General features: G+C 51.4%; 1 protein-coding gene across 5 annotated transcripts in view; it reads left to right on the forward strand.

The window, feature by feature from the left end:
- The window catches only part of KLHL29 (kelch like family member 29), a 321,454-nt gene that overhangs the window by 166,628 nt on the left and 130,069 nt on the right, over positions 1-24,757 (forward strand). For all 5 annotated transcript variants that reach the window (XM_007971342.3, XM_007971343.3, XM_073022803.1 and 2 more), the window contains one exon: positions 6,224-6,553. In XM_007971342.3, the coding sequence (XP_007969533.2) occupies positions 6,269-6,553 (285 nt within the window). In that variant the 5' untranslated portion in view covers positions 6,224-6,268. The remainder of the gene's footprint in view (positions 1-6,223; positions 6,554-24,757) is intronic.

Genomic DNA, 24,757 nt, shown 5'->3' on the forward strand with positions numbered 1-24,757 from the left:
ACCGTGTCCTGAGGTTTGGGGTGCACCTGTGTGCATTGAGATGCCAGCATGTGGCTCTGAAGCGGGGCCTGGGTTGCAGCGGGATCAACGACTGAACATTCTGAGAAGTGCTTCTGCCTGTCAGGAGCTCCCAGTGACGTGTTCCCCCCGTTCTTCACATTTGCTCCCGTTCTGTAAGGAGGTCTTCCACTTCCCCTCTCTGCCCCCTGGAGGTGGGGAGGTGCATCACAGAGAAGGGAACGGGGAGCCGGACAGCCTGAGCCGGCTTCCTAAGCTGTGTGTGCAGGGCCCAGGCTCCAGACTCTGAATCTGGGCCCAGAGCTGAGAGGCCGAAGCCTGATGTCTGTCCCGGACTGCTGTGAAGATGACGCCCATCATGGAGGCGCAGGCGTGGTGTTGACTGGCAGGCTCTGTGCACAGGGGAGACTTCAGGAGGCTGGGCGTGGTAGCTCACAGCTGTAATCCCAGCACTTTTCGAGGCCAAGGCGGGCGGATCACTTGAGGCCAGGAGTTTGAGACCAACCTGGCCAAAATGGCGAAACCCCATTTCTACTAAAAAAAAAAAAAAAAAATTAGGTGGGTGGGGTGGTGGGTGCCTGTAATCCTATAATACTCGAGAGGCTGAGGCAGGAGACTCACTTGAACCTGGGAGTTGGAGGCTGCGGTGAGCTGAGATCGCACCACTACACTCCAGCCTGGGTGACAGAGTAAGACTCCATCTCAAAAAAACAAGCAAACAAACAACAAACAAAAAACAGAGAGACTTCAGGGTTCTGCCCTCCCCTGGGAAAGGCCGGCCCTCCTTGCCTCCCGTCTCCTGGCCAGCATCGGTTTTGCTGCCTGCAAGATCCCAAAGGCCAGAGCCAAGTTGGCACATAAAATACCTGTGATGCCTTTCACATTTCACCCAGGACGAACACTGAACTGTCTCTACCTGCACCTCAGCGTGGCCTATTTCCACCTGTTAATACAAGATTTTCTAGGCTCTAGAGCGTTTTCTTCACGTGTGCGTGTAATTTAAACATGTGCTAGTAAGGCACTAACCCCACCCAGGTTCGAGTCCTAGTGTCTTTGTAAATGGTCCCCTCCATACAAAGGGATGGCTGCTGCTCAGCCTGCTCCCCACCTTGGTGAAGGGCCCTGTGCCAGGTTCTGCCAGTTCATGGGCAGCCTGCCAGGAAAGGGGGCTCACCTTGACAAGGAAGCTTTTTGATGTGTTTTGTCGGTAATTGCTTGACCAGTCTCATCTAAGGTACCTCGTCCATTCCAGGCCTCCTTCTGCCACAACTAGCACTTCCGATGCCTCCCTCGATACCACTCTGGGCACACATGTATGCCCATGGCACCTTGTGGCACAGTGGCTCGGTGCCCAGCAGAAAATACTTAAGTTGCCACCTCTGGTGCTGGCAGTCTGCCATCTCACTCAGGGTAAACCGTGCAACACCTTTCTTTCATGACGTTTGAGAGGGGAAATTAAATTGAGGAATGAAGTCTCACCGAAATGCTGGCATGCAAATTCTTGACCTTTGTTTTGAGTACACCTAATGAGGCTGAAACTAGATTCTGGGCTCCAGGCTCCGAGTCTCCATCTCCTGCCTGGCATTTAAAGGAGACTTGAGGAGCTAAGCATCAGGGTGGGGGGTGGGAGTGTTGGGAGGTGAAGGGCGATGGGGCCTGGGCTTTGCTTTCATGCACCAGAACTGTAAGGTGCGGGCACAGCATGGCCCAGCAGGTGGTCCCCAAGGCAGAGAGTGGAGAGGTTTTACTGGGGCCTAGGAGACCCCTTTGACCTGATCCCAAGCACATCCAGGCATGTCTCAGGGGAGCAGCGTTGCTGGCCACCCTCAGTGCATACCCTCCTCACCTCCATCCTCCCCAGCTGGAAGGAGATGGCTTCTTTGGCGATATGTGAGGTTGTGTTGTTTTGTAGGAAGGTAGAGGCTGATTTATCACATCAGTCAGGCCAGGCTAGGCTGTGCTTAGGTAACACATAGACTGCCAATCTCAGCGTGTTATCACAACAAAGATTCACGCCCCCATTATGCAACATCCAGTGTGCACAGAGAAACGCTCTTCCATCAGATGGTGGCACCATCTGAAACATGTGGCCTCCAAGGTTGCCATGACGAGCACAGGGAACTGAAGGTCATAGATGTTTGTAAAGGGCCAGGTCTGGAAGCAGTCTCCATCACCTCCCCACCTATCCTATCCGCCAGACTCCAGACACAGGAGCCCAGCTTAACTGCAATGGCAGCTGGGAGAGTTCCTCCTTGTGCCCAGAAAGAGGACATACTGTGGTGAATACATAACATCCTCTCTGCCACATTAGGATCCAACCCTAGGGAGGCAGTGTCCCTGAGGCCGTGATAATCAGCACGAGCCCCTTGTTGGCAGGTCAGCCTTGGGAGAGGCGTCTACACTGTGAGCCCAGCTCACCTCGACATGCAGATATTCTCTGTTCAGGCCTGTCCTTGGAGGCTCAAGGTCTGATTTACTAGGACTGTAGGACATTTTCTCTCTCTCTCTCTCTTTTTTAATTTTTGTCTCACTCTGTCACCCAGGCGGACGTACAGTGGCACAATCTTGGCTTACTGCAACCTCCACCTCCTGGGTTCAAGCAATTCTCATGCCTCAGCTTCCTGAGTAGCTGGGACTACAGACGCATGCCACCATGCCCAGTTAATTTTCATATTTTTTTTTTTGGTAGAGATGGGGTTTTACCATGTCGGCCAGGCTGGTCTTGAACTCCTAGCCTCCTGCCTTGGCCTCCCAAAGTGCTGGGATTACAGGCATGAGCCCCCACACCCAGGCTACGGTAGGATGTTTTCTTACTCCAGCACCTACATGGAACTTCCAGTCAGGAGACTCAACGTTTCTTTCTTTGTCTGAGGTTTTCTCTTCACACAAATGTGTTTGTCCTCTCTGGAAGTGCTCAGCAATTAAGAAAAAACAAGCATTTGTTTAATCATTCATTCAGCACACAAGTACTGAACACCCTTCTTTGCCAGGCACTGTTCGGGTTGCTGGAGTCACACAGAGAATGAGGACCCAGGCCCTGTTCTGAAGATAGCAGATAGACAGCAGCCGTGGCTGTAGGGAGGGTGGGTACCGTTTGCTCAGGGACTGGAGGAGAGTCTCTCACCTGACCCAGAAGGGGAAAAGTAAGTACAGGCTTCTAGAAGAATCCGTGCCTGAGCTGGGTGGGGTCATAGGCAGTAGCCGGGGTACGGTCAGAAGCCATTCCTGGCAAAAGAGCAGCGTGGACTTGGACCCTGAGCTGAAAGGGGACATGAGGCTTCAGAAACCATAAGGCATTTGGAATGATGGGCCATAGCCTCTAGGGCAGGACGGGATGAATGAGAGGGGATGCTAGAAAAGGGAGCCCGACCAGATCCTCTTCTGAGCTACCAGGAAGAGCTGGAACCTTATATTGATGGACAGGATTTAAAGCAGGAAAGTCAAGTATCATGATCAGAGTTGCCCTTTGCAAAACTCCTGTGGGCATTTGAGTAGAGAATGGCTGAGAAGGGCAAGACTGGGGGCAGGCAGGCAGGCAAGCTGAAATAAGGAGACACTGGGCGACAGTGACGGAAGGTCGTGGCTGCAGATGGAGAAGGGGGTAGATTTGAGAGCAGCTGAGGCAGAGGAATCTAAGACCTGGCTGTCGAATAGGGGGATGGAGGTGAGCAGATAGAGGCGGCTTTCTCTGAGGGAGGGAATGCCTGAGGATGGGTGTTTGGACAAAGGAATGTTGCGCTAATTTAGCTACTCTGGGTGTTTAGGCACCTGTGGAACAGCTGGGGGAAGGTGTGCGGCAGGCTGCAGGGAGGTGGGGGTGGTGCTTAAGAGAGAGGAGAGCTGCAAAGGTAGCCTTGGGAGTTATCCGGAAAGAGGGGAGGAGGGATGAGATTATCCAGGGAGAAGCGGTGGAGATCTGGAACCCCGAGGAGCCCCAGCTTTTAAATAATGAGCTGAGGAAGAAGAGCCCGCCAAGGAGACTGAGAAGGAGCAGCCAAGAGGGAGGCGGAGGGCTGGGAGAGGGCTGGTATCACCAAAACTGCAGAGGAGGGCTCCGGAAAGCAAGGAAGATCAGCCACGTCGCATGTGAGGGAAGTCGAGGACAGCGGCATAAATGTCCCCTTGGACTTAGCAAGCAGGTCACCCTTGACTTCAATGAGAACAGTTCCCATGGAGTGGCCAGGGCGAAGGCCACTGTGGAGCAGGCCACAGAGTGAACAGGACGGGGAAACTGGAGCTAAGTTTAGACAATGCCATCAGGAAGCTCAGCTGAAAAAGTTTATGTGGGGAGATCAAAAGGGAATTGATTTTCATTTTTTAACCAGGTAATATTGGATAGACTTTTTTTCTTTTCTTTTTTTTATTTTGAGACAGAGTCTTGCTCTGTCGACAGGCTGGAGTGCAGTGGCGCGATCTCAGATCACTGCAACATCTGCCTCCCAGGTTCAAGCAATTCTCCTGCCTCAGCCCCTGAGTAGCTGGTACTACAGGTGCGCGCCACCACACCCGACTAATTTTTGTATTTTTAGTAGAGATGGAGTTTCACCATGTTGGCCAGGATGGTCCCGATCTCTTGCCCTCGTGATCCACCCGCCTGGCCTCCCAAAGTGCTGGGATTGCAGGTGTGAACCACCACACCCAGCCTGGATAGACTTTTTAAAAATAATTTTTGTGACATTGTGTAAGCCAGAAAGCATAATGGTGAAATAAATAGTGACACCACACCCAGCTGAAGAAGTTATGGTCAGCTCTATTTCAGGCGGGGCTGCAGGCTTCAACCGGGCTGCAGGGTGGGTTCAGGTCTGCCCGGTGTGCCTGGCAGAGGGGATGATGGCCACCAGGGCACAGGCCAGCGTGCAAGTAGAACATGGGTAGGAGGCTGCTTGGGTTGGGCACAGGCCCTGGCTCCATGGCACTAGAAGTTGACAACTAGGTCTGGATGTGCAAAGTCCACAGTAGGAACAGGCTTTATAGATAGATATTTTTAAAATAAAGTGGCCCATCTGCCCACTAGCCAACAATTCCAGGGTGCCTCCCCAGGGCTCAGCTGGACTGGCAGGGTAGGAAAAGGAGCTAGGAACCAGGACTTCCGGGAGTTCACCCCCAGACTGGAAAACAGTTGGAGAATGCAAAAGGCCAAAGGCAACCAAGCTGTACCTGGGCTGTGCCCAGGGCTGTGGGTGTGATGCAGACCCCTACCCTAACCCACCATCACTCGTGCCCTGGCACTGCCACGCCCTCTCCCCTCTGCCTCTGCCTCTCCGTGGCCTCTGCAACCAACACCTCCCCTGTGTCTTTACAGCCTTCCTGATCGAGGGTGGGCAGTGTACCCGGCAAATCATGGTAATACTGAGCAAAATGCAACCTTTGGTGATTCAGAAGCCCTTCCAAATATCATGGCGTGTCCAGGTCTCCATGACAACATGGAAGGGCCTTATGCTTAGAGGTTCAGGAGAGCCGCGTGGGAGATGGTCTGGTTAACAGAGGCCAGGGTACACGGGGTCTCTGATGCTGCCCAAGATCAAATCATAGGGCTGTGACAATGAAAGGGAACTCCACTCCTGGAGGCTAACACCCTTTGCGACTTGAGTTGTGCATTTAGCTAGGATCTGAAGGTGGGGATCCTGGACTCTATCACTTTCTAGTACTCGAACCTCGAGGGATATCTTATTCTCAGTGAAGTCCCTCGACCCTCAACTGGGAACCGTCTATGCCCTGCCACCTCACAGGCCACTGTAGGAGGAAGAGAGCTTTCTGTAAAGGGCTTTGTCCACTATAAAGTGAGTCTGCACACGCAGGTGGCCGTATCCTGTCATGTGGTTGAGGAAAACATGTCCTGAGGAGTTCACGGCTCTTTTTTCACAGTGGGAGTGGAGGGGGTAAAGTCCCAACCGTAATTAAAATATGCACATTTGTGTTGTTCAGGGCAGTGAGACGTGGCAGAACCAACAGTATCACTTTTAACTGTGGCTGAGTTCAAATCCTGCCTACTTACTTTGGCCACAGGATCCTGGGCAAATCATGTATTCCTTGTCTGCGAAGTGGGGCTAATTAATGATCCATGCTTTGTGGGCTTGCGTGACTGTGAAATGAGCTCATGTTTGAAGCCTGTTACTGAACCCAGAGAAGGGGCTTCATGGATGCTGTCCGTTGTCACTGCATGCTCCAGTCCTAAATCACCCTTCTCTCCACCCTGTCACCGCAGGTCCGGGCTCTGTTTCCCTGTGAGAAGCCGCCTCGGCCCACCGAGATGTCCCGGCACCATAGCCGCTTCGAAAGAGATTACCGGGTGGGCTGGGACCGCCGCGAGTGGAGCGTCAACGGGACGCATGGGACCACCAGCATCTGCAGCGTCACCTCGGGGGCCGGTGGCGGCACAGCCAGCAGCCTCAGCGCCCGGCCTGGCCTCCTGCCGCTGCCCGTGGTGCCCTCCCGGCTGCCCACCCCCGCTACAGCTCCTGCTCCCTGCACCACCGGCAGCGGCGAGGCCATCACCAGCCTCGTGGCCAGCTCTGCCTCTGCGGTCACCACCAAGGTAAGACCTGGTGTCATCTCTGAGCAGGAGCCGGATAGAGAGGCCCTGTCTCCCTGCAGGCTCAGGCCAGCCCCACAGGCTCCAGAGCGGCAGCCTGTGCTCCAGACCCTGAGTCCTCCAGAGTCTCGTCCTCCCAGGACCCGGGCCTGGCAACTGTTTGCGAGCGTTCACGAGGGTTTTATTATCCATGAGGTCTTTCTCTGTGACTGACTTGTAGGAAGACAAGCAGGTGCTGAGGCCACTCATTGTCCTATGCCATGTTGATTAGATGCTATTTAATGAGTGAAGTAACAGTGGAACTCCAAGATGGCAATACGGGGTTCCTAAATAGATAAATTGAGACCATGCAAGCGTCCCTGGGGGTGCCAGTAACTTGGGTTTGCCAGAAGATACTGACAAGTAGTAATAGTCATAAAGGTGATAAGCCCACCCTTTATTAACCACTGGGCCGCGTGTTCTCATATCTATCGTCTCTTCTGAGCCTTGCCACAGCACAATGAGTCAGTACTTTTATCATCCCTGCCTTACAGTTGAGGACACTGAGGCACAGCAAGGGCTCAGTGGGCCTTCTAAGAGCTGGTCCAAGGCTGTGGGACCTTTCTGCAGAGGACCCAGGACTTATCCCCACAGCTGACCTCAGGGATGTCAGCTCCAGGTCATTCCCATTTCTTTTAGAAGAGGCGGCTCCAGCCTTGGGAATAGCAACAGAGGCCAGCCTGTGTTGCTCAGAGCCCCTCAGGCAGCCTGAGTCCTGGAGGGACAGGCCCCTGGCCATGGCTGTGGCAGGAAGCCCATTGGTCCCTATCCTGCTTCCTCAGTGAGCAGGGGCTGTGCAGACTGCCTTTGCCTCTGCTGGCCATTCAGAGCCGCCTCCCAGGAGCCCCCTTGGGGCAGTGTGCACATACGCTCGTGTATGTGCAAGGATGTATGTGTGCGTGCATGTGTGTGTGCACATGTGGGTGTGTCTAGGCTTTTCTTTTCCTGCTTTCAGAAAAGTTGCCAGAGAAGTTAAAGGCGGGGAGCCCCAGCCCGGCCATTGTGAGGTGGCTGTGGCACTGGAAAGCCACACTCCAGGTGTGCTGCGCCTTTGTCTCCTGGTTTTCAAAACTCCCTTTCAGCCCTGCTTCCCATTAATAACTGTGAGTGCTGCTGGCCACAGAGCCCAGTGGAGGCCGAGACAATGGAGCTATTGGAGGCTGGCTTGGAGCGCACTGACATCTTGCTGCAGTGCCTTATTGATTTTATTTTCCTGTTATGAAAACACTACCCCACTGAGGCGGGGAGGGAAAGAATGTTGGACAGGGGAGAGGAGATGGAGGATTATTTGGGCATGCTGCCCCCAGGCCAGCCAAACACATTCCTCCCCTGGGCGCCAGCCGAAGCGCTGGTCTGACTCGGTGACCTCTGTCCAGTAGGGCCAGCTGCTAGCCCCGCTGGCCACATCTGGCAGGTGCTCTGCAGGGCCAGCTGTTGGCCATATGGAGAATGGCAGCCACTGGAACCGACTGCTCGGGGCTCCAGGTGGGAGAGAGAGGCTGGGCCCGGAGGCCCTCTTGAAGACGTCTGTCCTTTTAAGGATGCATGCATTTTTTGGGATGGTGTTGGGCTGCTCTGGGGGACAAAGTGGAGGGGCTCGGTGCTGGGGCTCCCCTCCAGGGCTGTGCTGTCCACAGAGCTCCCCCTTTGCTCCAGAGTGGCTTGATAGTCACCATCCTTGACTGGCCTGACCCCAAACCACAGCCACATGAGAGGAAAGGAACCCAGCCACAGACAGAAAACAACAGCTGGGGCAGGGACTGGGCAGGGTGGCCAGGAAGGGGAGAGGGGCCGAAAGTTCATGCCTGTGAGGACAGCCCGCTCCTTGGCATGTCACAACAGAGGAACTGAATTCTGCCTCCAGCCCAGCCTCTTTCCTGCAGGGGCTTGTCTGATTCCCCGGATTACGCCCCGGTCCCTTGGCGCCCAGGAGCACTGGGTTGGGGAGGGAGGACAGTAGTACTGGCTTCCCAGGCACCCCTGGCACATTTGGGCCACAGTGCCTTCCTGCCGTTCTAGCCTGGCTCCTGCCCGCCCAGAGGCCTGTCCTCTAGCCTATGTATTTGACCCCATGCCAAGACCACGTCAATTCATGGGCAGGCCCAGGCCCAGGTATTTGCAGTTTCCCTGGTCAACAATGTGGGTCTTTACTGAGCAGGCCAGGGCTGGCTGGCTCTTGTCCTCGGGGAGCTCACGGCTCCTTGTGTATAACAAATCTGTGGCCTGGACAGTGTGACCAAATGACCCAAGAATGTCTCTCCCCCTGAAGTTATTGGCAGGGGAAGCTTAGTACGGTGGATAGGGCCAGACTTTGGAGACAGACTGCCTGGATTTGAATTCCATTCTACCGCTTGCTATCTGAGTGACCCTGGACAGGTTACCTGACCTCTCTGGGCCTCACTTCTGTAAAATGGGAAGAGGTCATTGTACTTGTGAGCAGAGTTGCTGTGAGGACTGTGTGGGTTAAAACCTGTGTGAAGTGCTCAGAACAAGCAGAACCTGGCATGTGGTAAGTCGAGACCCGTATCGGTGCTGACCTCTTCCTATCACCGTTGTTACTGTCATCCAGGTGAGGCCTATGGGACGAGACTCTACCCTCTTAGGGAAAGGTGTTCATGTCCTTTTTTTTTCTTGTCTTCAGTAGAGACAGGGTTTCACCATGTTGTCCAGGCTGGTCTTGAACTCCTGTCCTCAAGTGATCCACCCACCTTGGCCTCCCAAAGTGCCGGGATTATAGACGTGAGCCACCATGCCCAGCCTGAAAGGTGTTCATTTCTAACCTCACCAAGAGGAAAAGGCAGGTCTTCAGAAAAGACACAGCAGCCAGGCCCCAAGAAAGCAAGGAAAGGAAAGGGCATCTCAAACCTACTCCTTGGCTGGGATTCCAGATGCTCTGTAGGCAGGCGGGAGCTGCGGGGAAGAGGCCATCTAGTGAACTCCAGACTGAGACTGATACAGCCAGGTGACTGAGGGAAGGGAGTTTAAAGCTTTTTTTCAGCTCTGGGGCCCTTTCCTCTAAGGAAAGCCCATTGTGGAAACAGAGCTGAAACCGCACTCCAGGGGATGGTGGGGTGGGTGGGCGAGGTCGGCCAGGTGGAAGCCAGGAGCAGAGCTGTGTCCCAGCTTGCCAGAGTGTGGGGACAGCTGCTGGAATGTATCCACCGGGTTTCCTGGGTGAAAGGTCTAGAGCCACATGCGGGCCAGAGCCACACTCGGAAACGCAGCAACTGTCCCTGAGGAAGGTGACTGGGGGACTAGTGTCAGTACTGTCAGGCCTTAGTGTCCCCTCTTGGCTGGGCAGGGCGCAGGGTGAACATCACGTGCCCTGGGGGCTGAGGCATCCCATGCCATCACCCTCCCCACCCAGCCCTGTGGGCCTGGTCACCTTCCCAGGCAGGGGTCAGCTTCTGCCAGGCTCTCTGGGTGGGGAGGCTGGCTGTGCTCCCAGCGGCTGGCCAATGAGGTGATGACAATTCTTTCCATCACTGCTACTTCAGGCCTGAATTGATTTTTCTACTTCTTCATTTGTCTTTGGCCTAAAGATTCCTCGCGTGTCTTGAAGAAAGGCCAGTTGGACAAGCAGACTCCTGGGCTGCTGAAGTGCAGGGAGGGTCTGGTGGACTCACCCTAGCCCCCCAACACACACTCATGGCTCAGACCAATCAATGGCCTCCCCAGGTCACAAGTTCCAAGAGCCTAAGAGGAGCAGAGTGACCACGTCCTCCAGTCCCTCATTCTACAGGTCACAGTAGTGAGGCCCAAAGAAAATGTGGCCTGCCGAGGTCACCCAGTGAGTTAGAATCAGCACCAGCCTGGGCCAGCTCCTCTTCCCACTCCAGGCTGCCTGGCAGAATGCATTCACCATGGTAACCATGATTGCAGCATTGTTATGGTAGCTTTTCCATCCGCTCATCCACCCAGCTGATAGCAAGCAAGAGATTTCAGGCCAGAAAGTGGGCACATTTACCTCTGTGGTATAGGTGAGAAAATTTAAGCCAAAGGTTATGTCGACTCAGCATTTCACCACTGCTGAGAGCTTCAAGCTTTTGAATCTGACAGTACTAGGACTGAATCCTAGCTCCGCCACTTAGAAGCTGAGTATGTCTCTGAACCTGTTTCTTTGTCTCTAAGAATTGGGAGTAATCATAGTATCCTCCTCATGGGGATGATGTGAGAGCTGGTTAAATTAGTATGCATAGAAAAGCTTAAAACACTACCTACCATGTGGTAAGCACGCGATAAAAGTTAATTTTAGAAAGTTAAACCATTGACTGGGTCTACCCAGTTATCCATACATTTGCGGGGAAACCTGTCCCCTGCTGGTGGTTGGTGCTGGGAGGCTGAAGAAAGATGCATTGGCCTGTCCCCATCCCTTGTCTGATGCGGCATGAGGTCATGCTGAGAAACCAGCATGGCATCCCGTCCCTGGCCCACCACTGTGTGTCTGGTCTGTAGATGGTCTGGACCGCAGGGGCAGGGTGCTCCCGAGAAGCAGAACTGCGACTCCACTGCCAGACCTGTTTGTGGGCCTGAAGGGAAGCCCCAATGCCCCACAGTTGCTGCTGCATGAAATTTAAATTATTCTCAGCAAACCTGCTTGACAGATGAAACAGAAAAGGGACGGCTTCATAAAATGCAATTTTGTTCCTGAAAGAATGGACTCTGCAGAATCCTGGCTGATGTCTTTGTGAAATGTACTGGGGGCTTTTTTTCCTTGTGGTCAGGAGCACTCATGCTGAAACATTCCCATCATCCCTCAGAGCTAAGCCCTTGAAAATAAATCTAGCTGGGAAGCAGAGGGACTTCGCCTGTGTCGGAGGCCCGAGGAGAACCGAAAGGGGCCCTGAAATCTGCGGGCTTCATCGTCAACACTCAAACACCCGGGTTTTGACATTTATGAGCATTTAGGGCTGTCGGGGTGGATATGTGTCATCATGGAGACAACGCTGGAGACGATATCTTCCCCATGCACTCCAGCTTCTCTGGAGGAATGCTCCCCTTGAGGGAGAGGATCTGGGATTTCTGTGGGGATCACGTGAGTGACCGCAGGGCCAATGTGGCAGCCCCTCCTGTTGTGTGCTTCTGGGGCCCATGAATGAAGAGAGGATGCTTGTGCAGAGAACTCTCATCCCTCTTGTATTCATATTGAAAATCAAAGGCTGCCTTGCCGAGTGGGCTCAGTTAGGAGAATCATTCAAGCCCCTTTCACCATGAATTTCCAGACTGCAAGTGATTTTATCCGAAGACTGTTGCTTTTGAACAAGAGTTGTGATTTGCCTTGTGATAAATTATCACAGGGAACAATAATGCATTGTGAGATAACACAACCTGTGCACTTTAGTACTGAGCTAATGGATTTTGCCTGTACCTTAAGTTGCAGTTACAGTTTGATGTGTATTCATTGACTTAAAACCTACCTGTCAGTCACAAAGTGTGTACAAAATTGAAAAATGTCATGATTTCCAAAGCACCCATTTCAAAGCCTGCAGTTTGGGCTGAGTGGTCCGAACTTAAATTTCTGATTAAGGAGGCAAAAAGAGGGAAGAAGATGTATTTTGCCACATTTGTAAGAGACAAGCCTTAGTCTGGGCAAAAAAAGTCCATACATGGATTCCAAAATAAAGATATCCAAAGACTGCATTGACTGGAGCCAGTTGTGTGTGTAAGTTAGCTTTTGCTGCTTGATAATACCCCCAAAACCTGGTGTTTTAAAGCCATAACAGTTCTGTGGTTTGACTGGTCAGTACTGGTCTGGGCTGGCTCAGCTGATCTCTGCTGGGCTGTCTCATTTATCTGTGGTCTGCTGTAGATTGGCTAGTGGCTGGGTAATCAGGGATGGTCTCACACATCTGTGGTTGGCCAACTGTTGGCCAAGGTGCCTCAGTCCTTTGTGGCCTGTCATCCTCCATCCAGCTATCTCAGGCTCATTCACACGGTGGTCTAAGGGGACCAAGAGCAGCAAGAGAGCAAGGTCAATGCACAGATGTTTTTCTAACTTCTTCCTGAGGCATGTTTGCTAAAATCCCATTGGCCAAAGCAGGAGGCATGGCCAAGATTCAAGGAGTGGGCAAAGAGACCCCGCTTCTTGATGGGAGATACCGCAACACCACATTGCAAAGGGACAGGCATCTAAGGTTGGAAAGAATTGTGATCATTTTTGCAGTCTACCCATGGAGTGTTCCCAGCATGTTTGTTTAGGCACAGTCATTCACCCTTCAGTTCTGGCCAAGGCTGGCATGCCTCAGGCAGAAAGGATTACTCTCTCATATGGCCTGGTATAGATGTGGGACACGTAGGACCCACGCACATCTATCTACTCAAAGAACTGGCTAATGAGGTTGAAAAGAAGACACGCGGCAAGGATTATGCTGCTAGGGAATGGACTGTCCAGTTGGCTCTCAGGGGACCTTGCAGGTACACTGACCTTGGCTTCTAAGTTCAGAAGTGCCAATGCTTGATCCTGTCACTGCTCCCAGGTTGGTGGGACTGGAACACTGCTGTCCCCAGGACATGCACAAGGACAGATAGATGCTAACCTATTGATTTGGAATTTAAAAATCACCCCAAGGAGGCCACCTTCATGGACTTTGACCAGAGGCTTTCTCCCTGTGAAAATCTACTTGGGAAAACAAATTCTGGTAGGGAGACTTCCTAATAAGTCTGAAATCAGGAAAGGGAGCCTGTTGCATGATACAGTATTCATTAACCACAGATTCGGACAGCCCAGTGCCTGTTTCTCCCTAATAGGATAAATCCTGTGCAGTTCCCCAAAAGCCCTTAGAAGGACCTCTTCTTAAATTAAATTAGGTTTTCTGCAAAGAGCATCACTCAAGATGAACATAAATCTACTTCTTATTCAGTTCTAATGGTTTTCTCTGTTTTTTTTTAATTACTCATGTTGCAATTAAACAATTTTTTTCCCTTGAGGAAGGACAGTATTTTAGCTACATTATGGGTTAAATAGGCTTTGGAGAACTAGCCTGGGAGTCTCATCACCATTTATAACATTGTTTTTTTATAGGGAAAGTATGTTCTAAAATCTAAACAGCCAAATTACAAATGAACTTTCAGAACCCAACCCATTTGTTAACTAGGAACTGTCTGTAATGCTAAAAATAACTTGGGGAAATAAACATAAAAAGGAGAGCTTAATGCATCTCAGTATCATTTATCTACCATCAGCCCTTACACAGTTAGTTTAATTTCATTGAGGGAATGTCCTCCAAACCCAGACTGACCCTATCCCTGTTCTTCCTACTTTCATGGTGCAGCCAGCCAGACTGGCCTGAGACTTCCAAAAGTGCAATGCCATGGGGAAGAGGCATTGTGGAAGTCTCTGCAGAGAAGAGCTGATGTAACTTAATGGATTACCAATCAGTTTCAACACTCCATTTGTTGCCCTAAAAGGAAGGTTTAGGAGAATTCCGTGTACTGCTCTGGCTGCAGTCTCAACTAGTCGTGGCATATTAATTTGCATTATGAATCTGCCTCTCTAGAACCCGTAGGCAAGAAACCTCATTTTCCTCTGGTAAATAAAGAGCCCTGAGAATTGAGCAGAGTGAGTGGGCCAGGCATCTGTATGCACTCAGAGACTGCTGTCACACGCCTTTCCTATTGATGGCAGCAAAATTCTGCATGCCCAGCTTCCCCTCCTCTGCTTCCCGGAAAAGGTGGGTGAATACTTTGTACCCTCCTGGCACTGTGAAAAGGAGTCCCGGGAGCTGGGGAATGGTGCGAGGTGTACGTCTCAATAGCAGAAGGCCAGTTGTCCGCACCTCTGTCCCTTGACTTAAATTGTTGGCTGCTGTTTCCTGCAGTCCCTTAAGAAAACACCCCTCAGCCACCCACAGGGCCACCCTTGCTAGACCTGCTCCCCAAGGCTCAAGTGTCAAGGTTAGGTTTGTGGTTCTCTGTCCCCCACTCCTGCCTTCCTTTGCCCTTAGAGGGCCACACAGTTTCCCCCTGGCCCCGCAACCCCAGGCTGCCAGCAGGTAGGGCTCTTGCCCGGCCCAGATGGAGCTCTGGATGGATAGAGAAAGTCACTCACATTCCACGTTCTTATTTTTTTTCACACCTGGAGGGGTGGAGACTCAAAACCCACCTGGGCCCCCCTTGTCTAAGGCAGTCGGCTAGGGTAGGGAATGGGGGGATCCTGTTGGGGTATCCCGGTGGCTCATGCTTTCAGATTTGATTGCTTTATTTTAAAAACATGGATTTGAATGACTGAGAGTCACCTGGGGCAGAAAGGACAAACCTTTGAGTCCAGCTTCATGGATGGCCAGATCCATCCGGAGCATCCTGAACTCGTTCTCTTCCCACTGGCCGTGAGGTCAGGGCCTCCCAGTGTGATGCTTCTCTCCTTTGTCCAGAGTGGATCTGCCCAGCTCTCCCAGCATTCGGGCCAGCCGTGGGCCATGGCTCTCGTGTCTCTGTGATTATCTTTGCAATTCTAGAACAGCACTGGCCTTGAGGTTGCCCTCAGGAGGCTTCTCTGGCATGACAAAGGGACTCAGTATAGGACAGCCTCTTTACGAAAACACACCCAGTCGAGGGCCAGACTGATGGTGAACACGACCCAGATTCTTCACCTACTACTTAAAGTATCCCTAGTTCAGGTTAGAAGTGGCCCTCAGGCTGGAGGGTGGCAGGGGATGGAGGTAGGAATGGGGGCATGGGCTGAGCCTGCCTGGTGAGTTGGTTGTGCCAGCTGCAGGCAGAGCTGGAGAATGAGCCAGGCCTGACAAAGTGACCTCATGGTCTGTAATGGGTATTGCTGCCCATTTGTCCGACATTCATTTTCTCTCCTTCTCCCTTCCCAGTGGAACCCCCATTCTGCTTAGGTATCCACCACCTCGCATGCTCAAAGAAAAGTGAATCCCAGCCCCTGGTGAGAATATGATTCTGGCCAGGCATGGTGATGGCGCTTCCCCTCCCCGTCGTTAGTTTAGGAAAGGGTCATGTGAGGCAGTTCTGGAATAGAATATGAGGGTAATCCCACCTGGGGTTTCTGGAAAAGGTTTCCTTGCTTTTAAGGAAGAATCACAAGAAAAAAAGTCATCCTTCGCCCTCCAGACATTGTCATGACTGGATATGGTGCCTTGAACTATTGTAACCTTCCTGCTACAAGCCTGAGGATGAAGCCAGCACATGAGCAGAGAGAAAGCAAGAGGAGAAAACATGAGGAGAAAACAGGAGAGTTCCAGATATACAAGAGAATTCTCACATGAGGAGAAAACAAGAGAGTTCCAGATGTACCAAACCAGAGCCCTGGTTGCTCTGGGCTTCTTGTTGTGTGAGCCAATACATTTTCTAGTTGTGTGAAAAAGAAATAAAAAACAACCGCCTCCATTGCACAGACGGCTCCCAAGCCACAGCCGTGGGTGCCTCCTCTCTCTCCTAGACCTCACCAGCCGTGTCGGTTTGCTAAAAGCAGCTGCAGTGACCTTCGTGAGTACCCTCTCCTGTTATTCATTCATCCCAGCACTCGCTGCTGCATACAGGGTTGCTGCTATCTGTTGCTTCCCTGAATGTCAACACCAGGACACAGCTTACTATCACCACACTCCTATGTGTCAGTGGGTCTGTGTTTCTGTCTGAGGGAAATCCACTAACACACTGGTACGTGAGCCAGGAGGTCACTGGAGAGCGTCACCCCACCACCCACTTTAGCCACCCTGAAATTCCCAAACATAGGAAGATCTCTCATGCCCCAGGGCCCTTGCACCTGCCACTCCGTCTTCCTAGCATTGTCATTTCCTCTCTTTCCTGCCCAGAAAAACTCCTGTTCACCCTACAACTGAGAACCTAAAGGTTATCACCCCTGTGATGGGGAAACATTTTTTGCTATTATTTCTCTTGTTCCTATAACACTTTTGTTTACGTTCTTATTATAATACCTCAATATTATGTGAAACTTACCTATTTATTTATTTGTCTCCTTATGAGGCAGCGAGCTCTGTAAAAATCGGCGGCTCATGATGCCCAGTCTATAGAGGCTCTCAGTATGTGTTGGAGGACAGAATGAATGGATTAATGTACATGAATATTTATTAATGTATTTAACCACTATTGTTGAGTTAGGGAAGTCGAATCCTTTGACATCATCTCAACTTGCCTACTAACTGAGACAAGATAGTGGAGCAGCCTCCAAAAACAGTAATTTCTGTGGGTGCCATGATGAGGATGATGAAGACGTAACCCCGTGGTGAGCTAGCATGAAGCCCTCATGGGTTCATAGTTGGGGCCTGAGCCCGGATGATAAAGCTGTGTTGGGGGCGCAGATTTTACATCATCGGGGCTTTTGCTGTAGTTGCTGTGCCCTTCCCATCTCTCGTAGAGCATTTGGAGTCACAGTATCACAACCCTTTCCTTCAAATATTTGCATCTTCTCAAGATTTTACTCTGACTTTCCTGTAATCCTCTGCAGCTTTTTGCATTTATTTATTTTATTTAAGGCACTCATCTAGTAATTACTTTGTTGCAGGCACTGTTGTAAGTACTTTACCAGTGTGAACTTTTTTAATCCTCATTATAACTCTCCGAGTAATTATTATTAGCACCACTTCAGAGATGAGAAAGACTAAGAAACTTGCCCCAGATCACTCAGCAGAGTGGGATTCATCACCTAGAGCTGCTCTGGGTAGGCCCAGCCCAGGACAACCCTGGTGAAACTGGTTGGATGAGCAGCTGGATGCATACAGGTTCAAGGCACATCCTTCCCCAGTGCTGGCGACACCACCTGAAGGTGCAACCACACACTCCCCACAGGAACAGTTTTGCTCATAAGGGTTTGAAACAACCAACAAATGTCAGGACCAAAAGGCACAAGGATTGCATGGTCCAGCCCCAGACCTCATAGACAGCCAGCTGCAGTCCTCTTCCTTTTGTCTGATCAGGCGACCTTTTTTCCTTAACAGCCAGGTGGGGTGGTACAGATAGCACTCAAGTGCAGGATGCTTGGGGACTATTGGGCCTTAGAGCCCCGGCCTCTCTTTCTTTCTGAGGGTTTCTTGTTTTGCCCCCAAGACATAGTGCATGGCCAGTGTTTGCGCTCCAGTCCCCGCTTTCAGAGGCGTTGGCCCAGTTCCGTCGCAGAAGGGCAGTCACGGCCATCAAGACCGTCCGCAGGTGTTGCTGGACAGGCCTTGAATATATCCAAGCTCAGGAAAGCAGCTCCCTCTCGCTGGTCCCTCAGTTGTTCTTGGTGGATTTGAACCTGGGCTGGGAATGGGAGGTACAGCAGAATCATTGGCAGGACGTTTGTGTATGTCGGGCGCAGGGCAGCCACAATTTGCCGCTGTCTTCCCTGTGAGCTCAGCACCACTTTTGAGGAGGAGAGGGAAGAAGGAAAAGGTCACTGTGGTTATGGCTTTTGTCTCAAGCCCTGTTTCCATGAGATCTTTCCTGGGATGGGGAAGGAGAGACCCTATTTGAGGAGGCTGCTCAGAGTGATGAAAAGCACCCTAGGCTGGGGTCAGGAGGTGGCAGTCAGGACCCATGTTCATACTTGACCGACTGAGTGACTTTAAGGTGCAACGCTGAAGCTCTCTGAGACTGTTTCCATATCTATAAGCTGTGCACAAGAATGTCCACCTCACCGGGCTGTTGTGGAGTCTAAGTGAAACAGCTGGGTGAAAGCGCTTTATTAAAATAAATGCCCTGGTTCGTGGAGACAAAAGGTAGATTAGAGGTTACCAGGGGCTAGTGTGGAGGGAAGGGACAGGGAGTTTTTGCTTAATGGGTAGTTTCTGTTTGGGATGATGCAAAAGCTTTGGAAATAGTGGTGACAGTCACATGGCACTGCGACTGCAGTGAATGCCACTAAACTGTATGCTTGAAAATGGGGAAAATGGCAAATTTTATGTTAGCACATTTTGCCACAGTGAAAAAAAGAAAACTCAAATCTAAAGAATAATGGATGAATGAACACCCACCATGGGAAGAGAGAAGCAATGTCTGAGCATAAATTCAGGGACAGCTGATGCACCACGCCATTTCCTTGATGAAGAGAAATAGGGGTGTCGGTCACAGCAGAATGGAAGCCCATCGGATGACAGGTCTTCATGCAGACCAGTGTGTGCTTGACTGAATATGAGGAAGGGCTTTTGAGGAATGGGTGGGAGGGTGGCCCAGCCCCCAGGGAAGGTTCCTGGGAAAATGTGGGATTGGCATGACTGAGGATCCCCATCAGGACTCACCAGGTAACCTGATCTGGGTGGAAAGGCTCTCCACTCTCCCATTTGCTCCTGCCCCAACAGCAGCAGCTCCGCAGGCTCAGAGCTACCCGGCCACAGGGTTACTGCCAAGCACAGTGGGCAGGCCCTTAAGAAAGAGGGTTATGGTAGACACCAGAGCTGTGGAGGAGCATCTTTGTGGTCCATTTCTCTAGCACCCCAGAAAGCAGGGCCGAAGGTGAGGCCTCAGCTATGTGTATTCAGAGGCAGGTTATATGTCTCACTAGCATCAAGCCCACCAGAGCCTGGCTCTGGGCTTGAAATATGCACCTGGCACAAGAGTGCACTTTAACCCTGTGTACCCAGCAACCTTTCTAAGAAGCAAGTCTGGACTTCCAGCCAACCAGGACCTGAGATGTGTCCTTGGGGTTGCCGCCAGCATCATCATTGTCATTGTCACCATCACTGACATTTACTGAGTGCTCACTGGGAGTCAGTCACTGCTCCAAGTGTTTTTGCCTGTGAACCCTCTCCACTCTCACAATTGCATGAGGTTGGGGCCATAACTATCCTCATTAAATAACCTCGGGAGGTGGTATTATGTCCAGGGTCACAGAGCCCCAGAACCAGGTTCACGGCCTCTTTATGATGCTGCCGGTAATGTGGAGACACAGGCCTGCCTCAGGGCAGAAACAGCCCCTGCTTTGAAGATGAGTCTGATCCTGAGAAGAAAGTGACAGAGGAGGAGAGAGAGGGGGGAGAAGATGCAGGCCCCAGCAGCTCACCCACCGGAGCTCCAGAACCTGCCCACTCCACCCGGCACAGGAACATCCACCCAGCCAGTTGCTCAGATCGTGGCAGATAGAGTCCCTGGTGGACGCCAGAGCCATGGAAGGGCATGTTTGTGGTCAATTCCTCTCGCACCCCCAAGAGCTGGGCTGAAAGTGAAGCCTCAGCTATACCGCGTCACCATCGCCTCTTCCATTGTAAATATGCTGAGAGGACCGGGCACGGTGGCTCATGCCGGTAGTCCCAATACCCTGGGAGGCCGAGGCGGGTGGATCACCTGAGGTCAGGAGTTGGAGACCAGCCTGACCAACATAGTGAAACCCCGTCTCTAGTAAAAATTAGCTAGGCGTGTTGGTGGGCACCTGTAATCTCAGCTGCTTGGGAGGCTGAGGCAGGAGAATTGCTTGAACCCAGGAGGCGGAGGTTGCAGTGAGCCAAGATAGCGCCATTGTGCTCCAGCCTGGGCAACAGAGCAAGACTCTATCTCAAAAAAACAACAACAAAAAACCCAAAAATATGCTGAGCGTGTGAGTTTTATTATTCCACAATATTAGGCTGAGGAGATGATATTGAGCAAAATATATTATACCCATAGCTCATATTAATGGGAACTCAATAGTGGCAACTTATCATCTGCTGAGATTAGAAGGGAATATTATGAATATTGTGTTATAATGGCGTTAAAAAGGCGTTATGAATTAGGTTCTATGTACCACATCGGGTTCTTGTAAATAACTGAGGAAGAAACTGGTACTTGGAATTTGGGATTATCCATTTTTGCGACCCCAGCAGTTCCCTCACCGAGCTGATGGGGCCCCATTGATCTGGCCACTCACTGGGCCCCAGGGGAAGTCTGCACCTGTCATGAGCGATGGCTTTGTAAAATGAGCACCGAGCAGAAATTAGTAACCGCCGTGTCCAGCAACAGACTGTGCGTTTTTCCTCCAAAATCTTCCCAAGTCCGGATATTCTGTGTCCCTCACCTTCAGTCGCTGGAACTCTGGTGGCATCTAAGTTGGCAGCAGCCTCCCCACCACCACTCACACCCCCGCCTCTGGCCCCCTCAGTGGCAAAGACTTGAGCCTTGATATACCTACGGTCAGTCAGTCAGGCACCAGCATCTTTGTCCCTGGTGGAAGAGCCAGGGTGTCCGGCCACCACTCATCTTCAAGTGGGCTTTTCAGTCCTGCTGTCCTGTCCTGAAGGACTCCACCACCTGCTGACTGTGCCTCCAGATCCTCAAGGCCCCAGGATGGAAGGCAGCCAGGAACTTCACAGGGGGCCCCACTGTAGTGCGTCTTGTTTAGTTCAGAACTGGTATCTCCACGTGGTCCCATGAAAGATCAGTAGGAGCCAGTGCAGTGGCTCACGCCTATAATCCCAGCACTTTGGGAGGCCAAGGTGGGCGGATCACCTGAGGTTCGGAGTTCGAGACCAGCCTGGCCAACATGATGAAACCCCCATCTCTACTAAAAATACACAAATTAGCTGGGCATGTTGGCATGAGTCTTTAATCTCAGCTCCTCGGGAGGCTGAGGCAGGAGAATTGCTTGAACCAAGGAGGCGGAGGTTGCAGTGAGCTGAGATCGCTCCATTGCACTCCAGCCTGGGCAACAGAGCAAGACTTTGTCTAAAAAAAGCCGGGGGAGGGGGGGCATGCGCAGTGGCTCACACCTGTAATCCCAACACTTTGGGAGGCCGAGGCAGGTGGATCACCTGTGATCAGGAGTTCAAGACCAGCCTGACAAACATGGCAAAACCCCTGTCTCTACTAAAAATACAAAAATTAGCTGGATGTGGTGGTGGGCGCCTATAATCCCAGCTACTCTAGAGGCTGAGGCAAGAGAATTGCTTGAACCTGGGAAGCAGGGGTTGCAATGAGCCAAGATCGCGCATTGCACTCCAACCTGGGCAACTAGGCGAAACTTCATCTCAAAAAAAAAAAAAGAAAGAAAAGAAAGATCAGTAGGGCTTCCTGGCTAGTCAGGTCTGTCATTTAGTTATCAAAGCCCAGAACTTGGCTTGGAGCAGGGGAGTGGCTGCCTCCAAGGAAAATCTGAAAGGAGAGTAGGGGAGGAGCAGGCAGACGCTCATCCTGTCTCTCTTCGGAATGCCCTTGAGATCTGACCCTGTGCCATGGAGGGACTCCAGGAGCAGAAGAAAGCTTCCTGTGATGGTGGCCGACCCCGTGGGCCATTCTGAAGCCACTGAGCATCAGCAAATGATGCGATTCCTCCCTGTCATTGGGGTGTTGTTTGTCCCTGGATTTTCAGTTTGACTTCTGTCCTATGGCGTGCCTGAGGGTACCAAGAGACAGGAAGAAGCTGCTGTGGTTTGAGAAGCAGTCAGGGCCAAGAGGTTTCTTTGCCTGCAGGTGAAACCGTCAGTCGCTTAGCCAACCACATTAATCCTAGCTGGGATACCACTGCACGCCAGCAACATAAGTTCTTAACATACCTCTTGGCCTGCACAGCGATGGGATTAGGAGCCCAGACTTTAGATTCAGACTGCCCAAGATTGCATCCGGAATCTCCCACTTTCTATGTGACCTTAGCAAGTTGCTTACCCTCTCAGAACATTGGTTTCCTCTTCTATAAAATGAGATCATAATACTATCCATTTCATTGGGTTGTGGGGAAGATTAAATGAGTTAATGATACAAAGCACTTACATCAGTGTCTGCATCCAGAACAGACTCCGTAAGTGTGATCCGTTATTATTAACCTGGTCTTCATTGGGTGACCTCCTCCTCTCTGCCTGTCTCTTTCCCTCCAGAGTGAAGGTCCTTCAGACCAAAGACCTGTCCTCTTAGGTTCTGCATTCCTGGCACCTCCCGCTTGCCTGTTATGTGCTCAGTAAATATGTGTTGAATTATCAAGTTGAATTGTGGGTAGAAGGGGTAGTCATGGAAATCTCGCTTTACTGAAAAATAGCTGTGCACTTTTGAAAATTTTATTTCTTTTCCACGGTCGTATATTCTCATTTCAGAGGAGCCCCGTGGCTGCCTCTCGTCCTTTGTGTGGCAGGCGTCTCGGCGACAGTGCTCAACGGTCTACAGATCAATTAGGCATGTATTGGCATGCATGTAGCACCCCGCTAATTAAAGGAATCCCAAAGTCAGGCATTCTGCAGAGCACTTGCTGTGCCTCCATGAAATGGGAAATCATCACCTCTATCTGATGTTCTCAAACCCAGCACCGAGCCCCCTGTAGTCCTGGGCTCCGGCTCCCGTTCTGTTTGTTGGTGGTTGTAGTTACGGTTGTTTTTGTTGTCATTGTTCTTTTTTTTTGTTTTTTAAGCCATTTGTGGAGGACCAGGCCCTGTGTCAAAAGCATTATATGTTTTGTCTCCATTCTTAAAACAACCCCATATGGTAAGTCTATAGCTCTGCCCATTTACACACAAGGAAACTGAGTTTTGGAAAGCCTGAGAACTTGCTCAATGTGCTAGCTCATACGTGTTATTACAGAAATGGGGCTTGAACTCAGACCTTTTTTACTTCGAAGCCTATGACTCTAACTCCCAATTCCTTTCCCCAGATGTCTGCCCTTAGGTATCTGCCCGAACCTCAAATATAAAATTCCCAGAACAGAGCTCCATATCCTCAGCCTCAAAGCTGTGCCTTCTTCTGCACGCCTGGCTCAGGGCTCAGGTTTCCCGCCCACCCAACAGGTGTGGTCATGTGACTCTTCCCTCCCTCGCCGTCCTCATTACTGCCCATCAGTGAGCCGAGGTCCACCTTCGGAGATCTCTGGAGTCCATCCTTTTCCCTCCAGTCCCCATTCCACTGCCATAGTCCAGGCCCATCATATCTCACTTGAGGGGACAGAGATGGCCTCTCCTAGCTTCCTGCCTCCAATCTGCCCACTCTGTCACATCCATTCTTTTTTTTATTTTTTTGAAACAGAGTCTCGCTCTGTTGCCCAGGCTGGAGTGCAGTGGCGCGATCTCGGCTCACTGCAAGCTCCGCCTCCCCGGTTCACGCCATTCTCCTGCCTCAGCCTCCCAAGTAGCTGGGACTACAGGCGCCCGCCACCACGCCTGGCTAATTTTTTGTATTTTTAGTAGAGACAGGGTTTCACCAAGTTGGCCAGAATGGTCTCAATCTCCTGACCCTGTGATCCACCCGCCTCGGCCTCCCAAAGTGCTGGGATTACAGGCGTGAGCCACTACGCCCGGCCCATCCTTTTTTTTTAAAATGTGCAGTTACTCCATATTTGCCCTGAAGGAAAAGTGGCTTAAGACCCTTGGCGATCCCACCTCTTCCGGCTTCACCAAGCCTCATCTGTCACCTCTGCACCCCCACCCCCGTTGGGTCTTATATTTCAGCCAGACAGCTGCATGCCCCAACCCTGACGTGGGTGAGTTCAGCTGGCGCGTGTGTGAGTGACTCCTGGTCCTGTGTCAGGCAGAACACAAATCAGAAAGAACACTGTCCTTAAAGACAGGCAGCCTTGGGTTCATTCTACTGGTAAGCTGCTTAACCATTGTGTGGCCTCATTTTCCTCATCTATAAAATGGAGATAATAACAGTACTATCTTAAAAGAAATTCCACGTAAAAAATCTCGCCCAGGCCGGGAGCGGTGGCTCACACCTGTAATCCCAGCACTCTAGGAGGCCGAGGCGGGTGGATCACAAGGTCAGGAGATCCAGACCATCCTAACACAGTGAAACCTGGTCTCTACTAAAAATACAAAAAAAATTAGCCAGGCATGGTGGCAGGTGCCTGTAGTCCCAACTACTCGGGAGGCCAAGACAGGAGAATGGCGTGAGCCCGGGAGGTAGAGCTTGCAGTGAGCCGAAATCACGCCACTGCACTCCAGCCTGGGCGACAGAGTGAGACTCCATCTCAAAAAAAAAAAAAAAAAATCTAGCCCATTAGGCTGGGCGCAGTGGCTCACACCTGTAATCCCAGTGCTTTGGGAGGCCAAGGCAGGCAGATCACGAGGTCAGGAGATCAAGACCATCCTGGCCAACATGGTAAAACCTCGTCTCTACTAAAAATACAAAAAATTAGCTTGGCGTGGTGGCGTGCACCTGTAGTGCCAGCTACTCGGGAGGCTGAGGTGGGAGGATTGCTTGAACCCAGGAGGCAGAGGTTGCAGTGAGCCGAGATCATGCCCTTGCACTCCAGCCTGGTGACAGAGCAAGACTCCATCTCAAAAAAAAAAAAAAAAAAAAAAATCTAGCCCATTACTAGGCAAA

Source organism: Chlorocebus sabaeus, chromosome 14, assembly GCF_047675955.1.
Source record: "Chlorocebus sabaeus isolate Y175 chromosome 14, mChlSab1.0.hap1, whole genome shotgun sequence".
In the NCBI taxonomy this organism is placed as follows: Eukaryota; Metazoa; Chordata; class Mammalia; order Primates; family Cercopithecidae; genus Chlorocebus; species Chlorocebus sabaeus.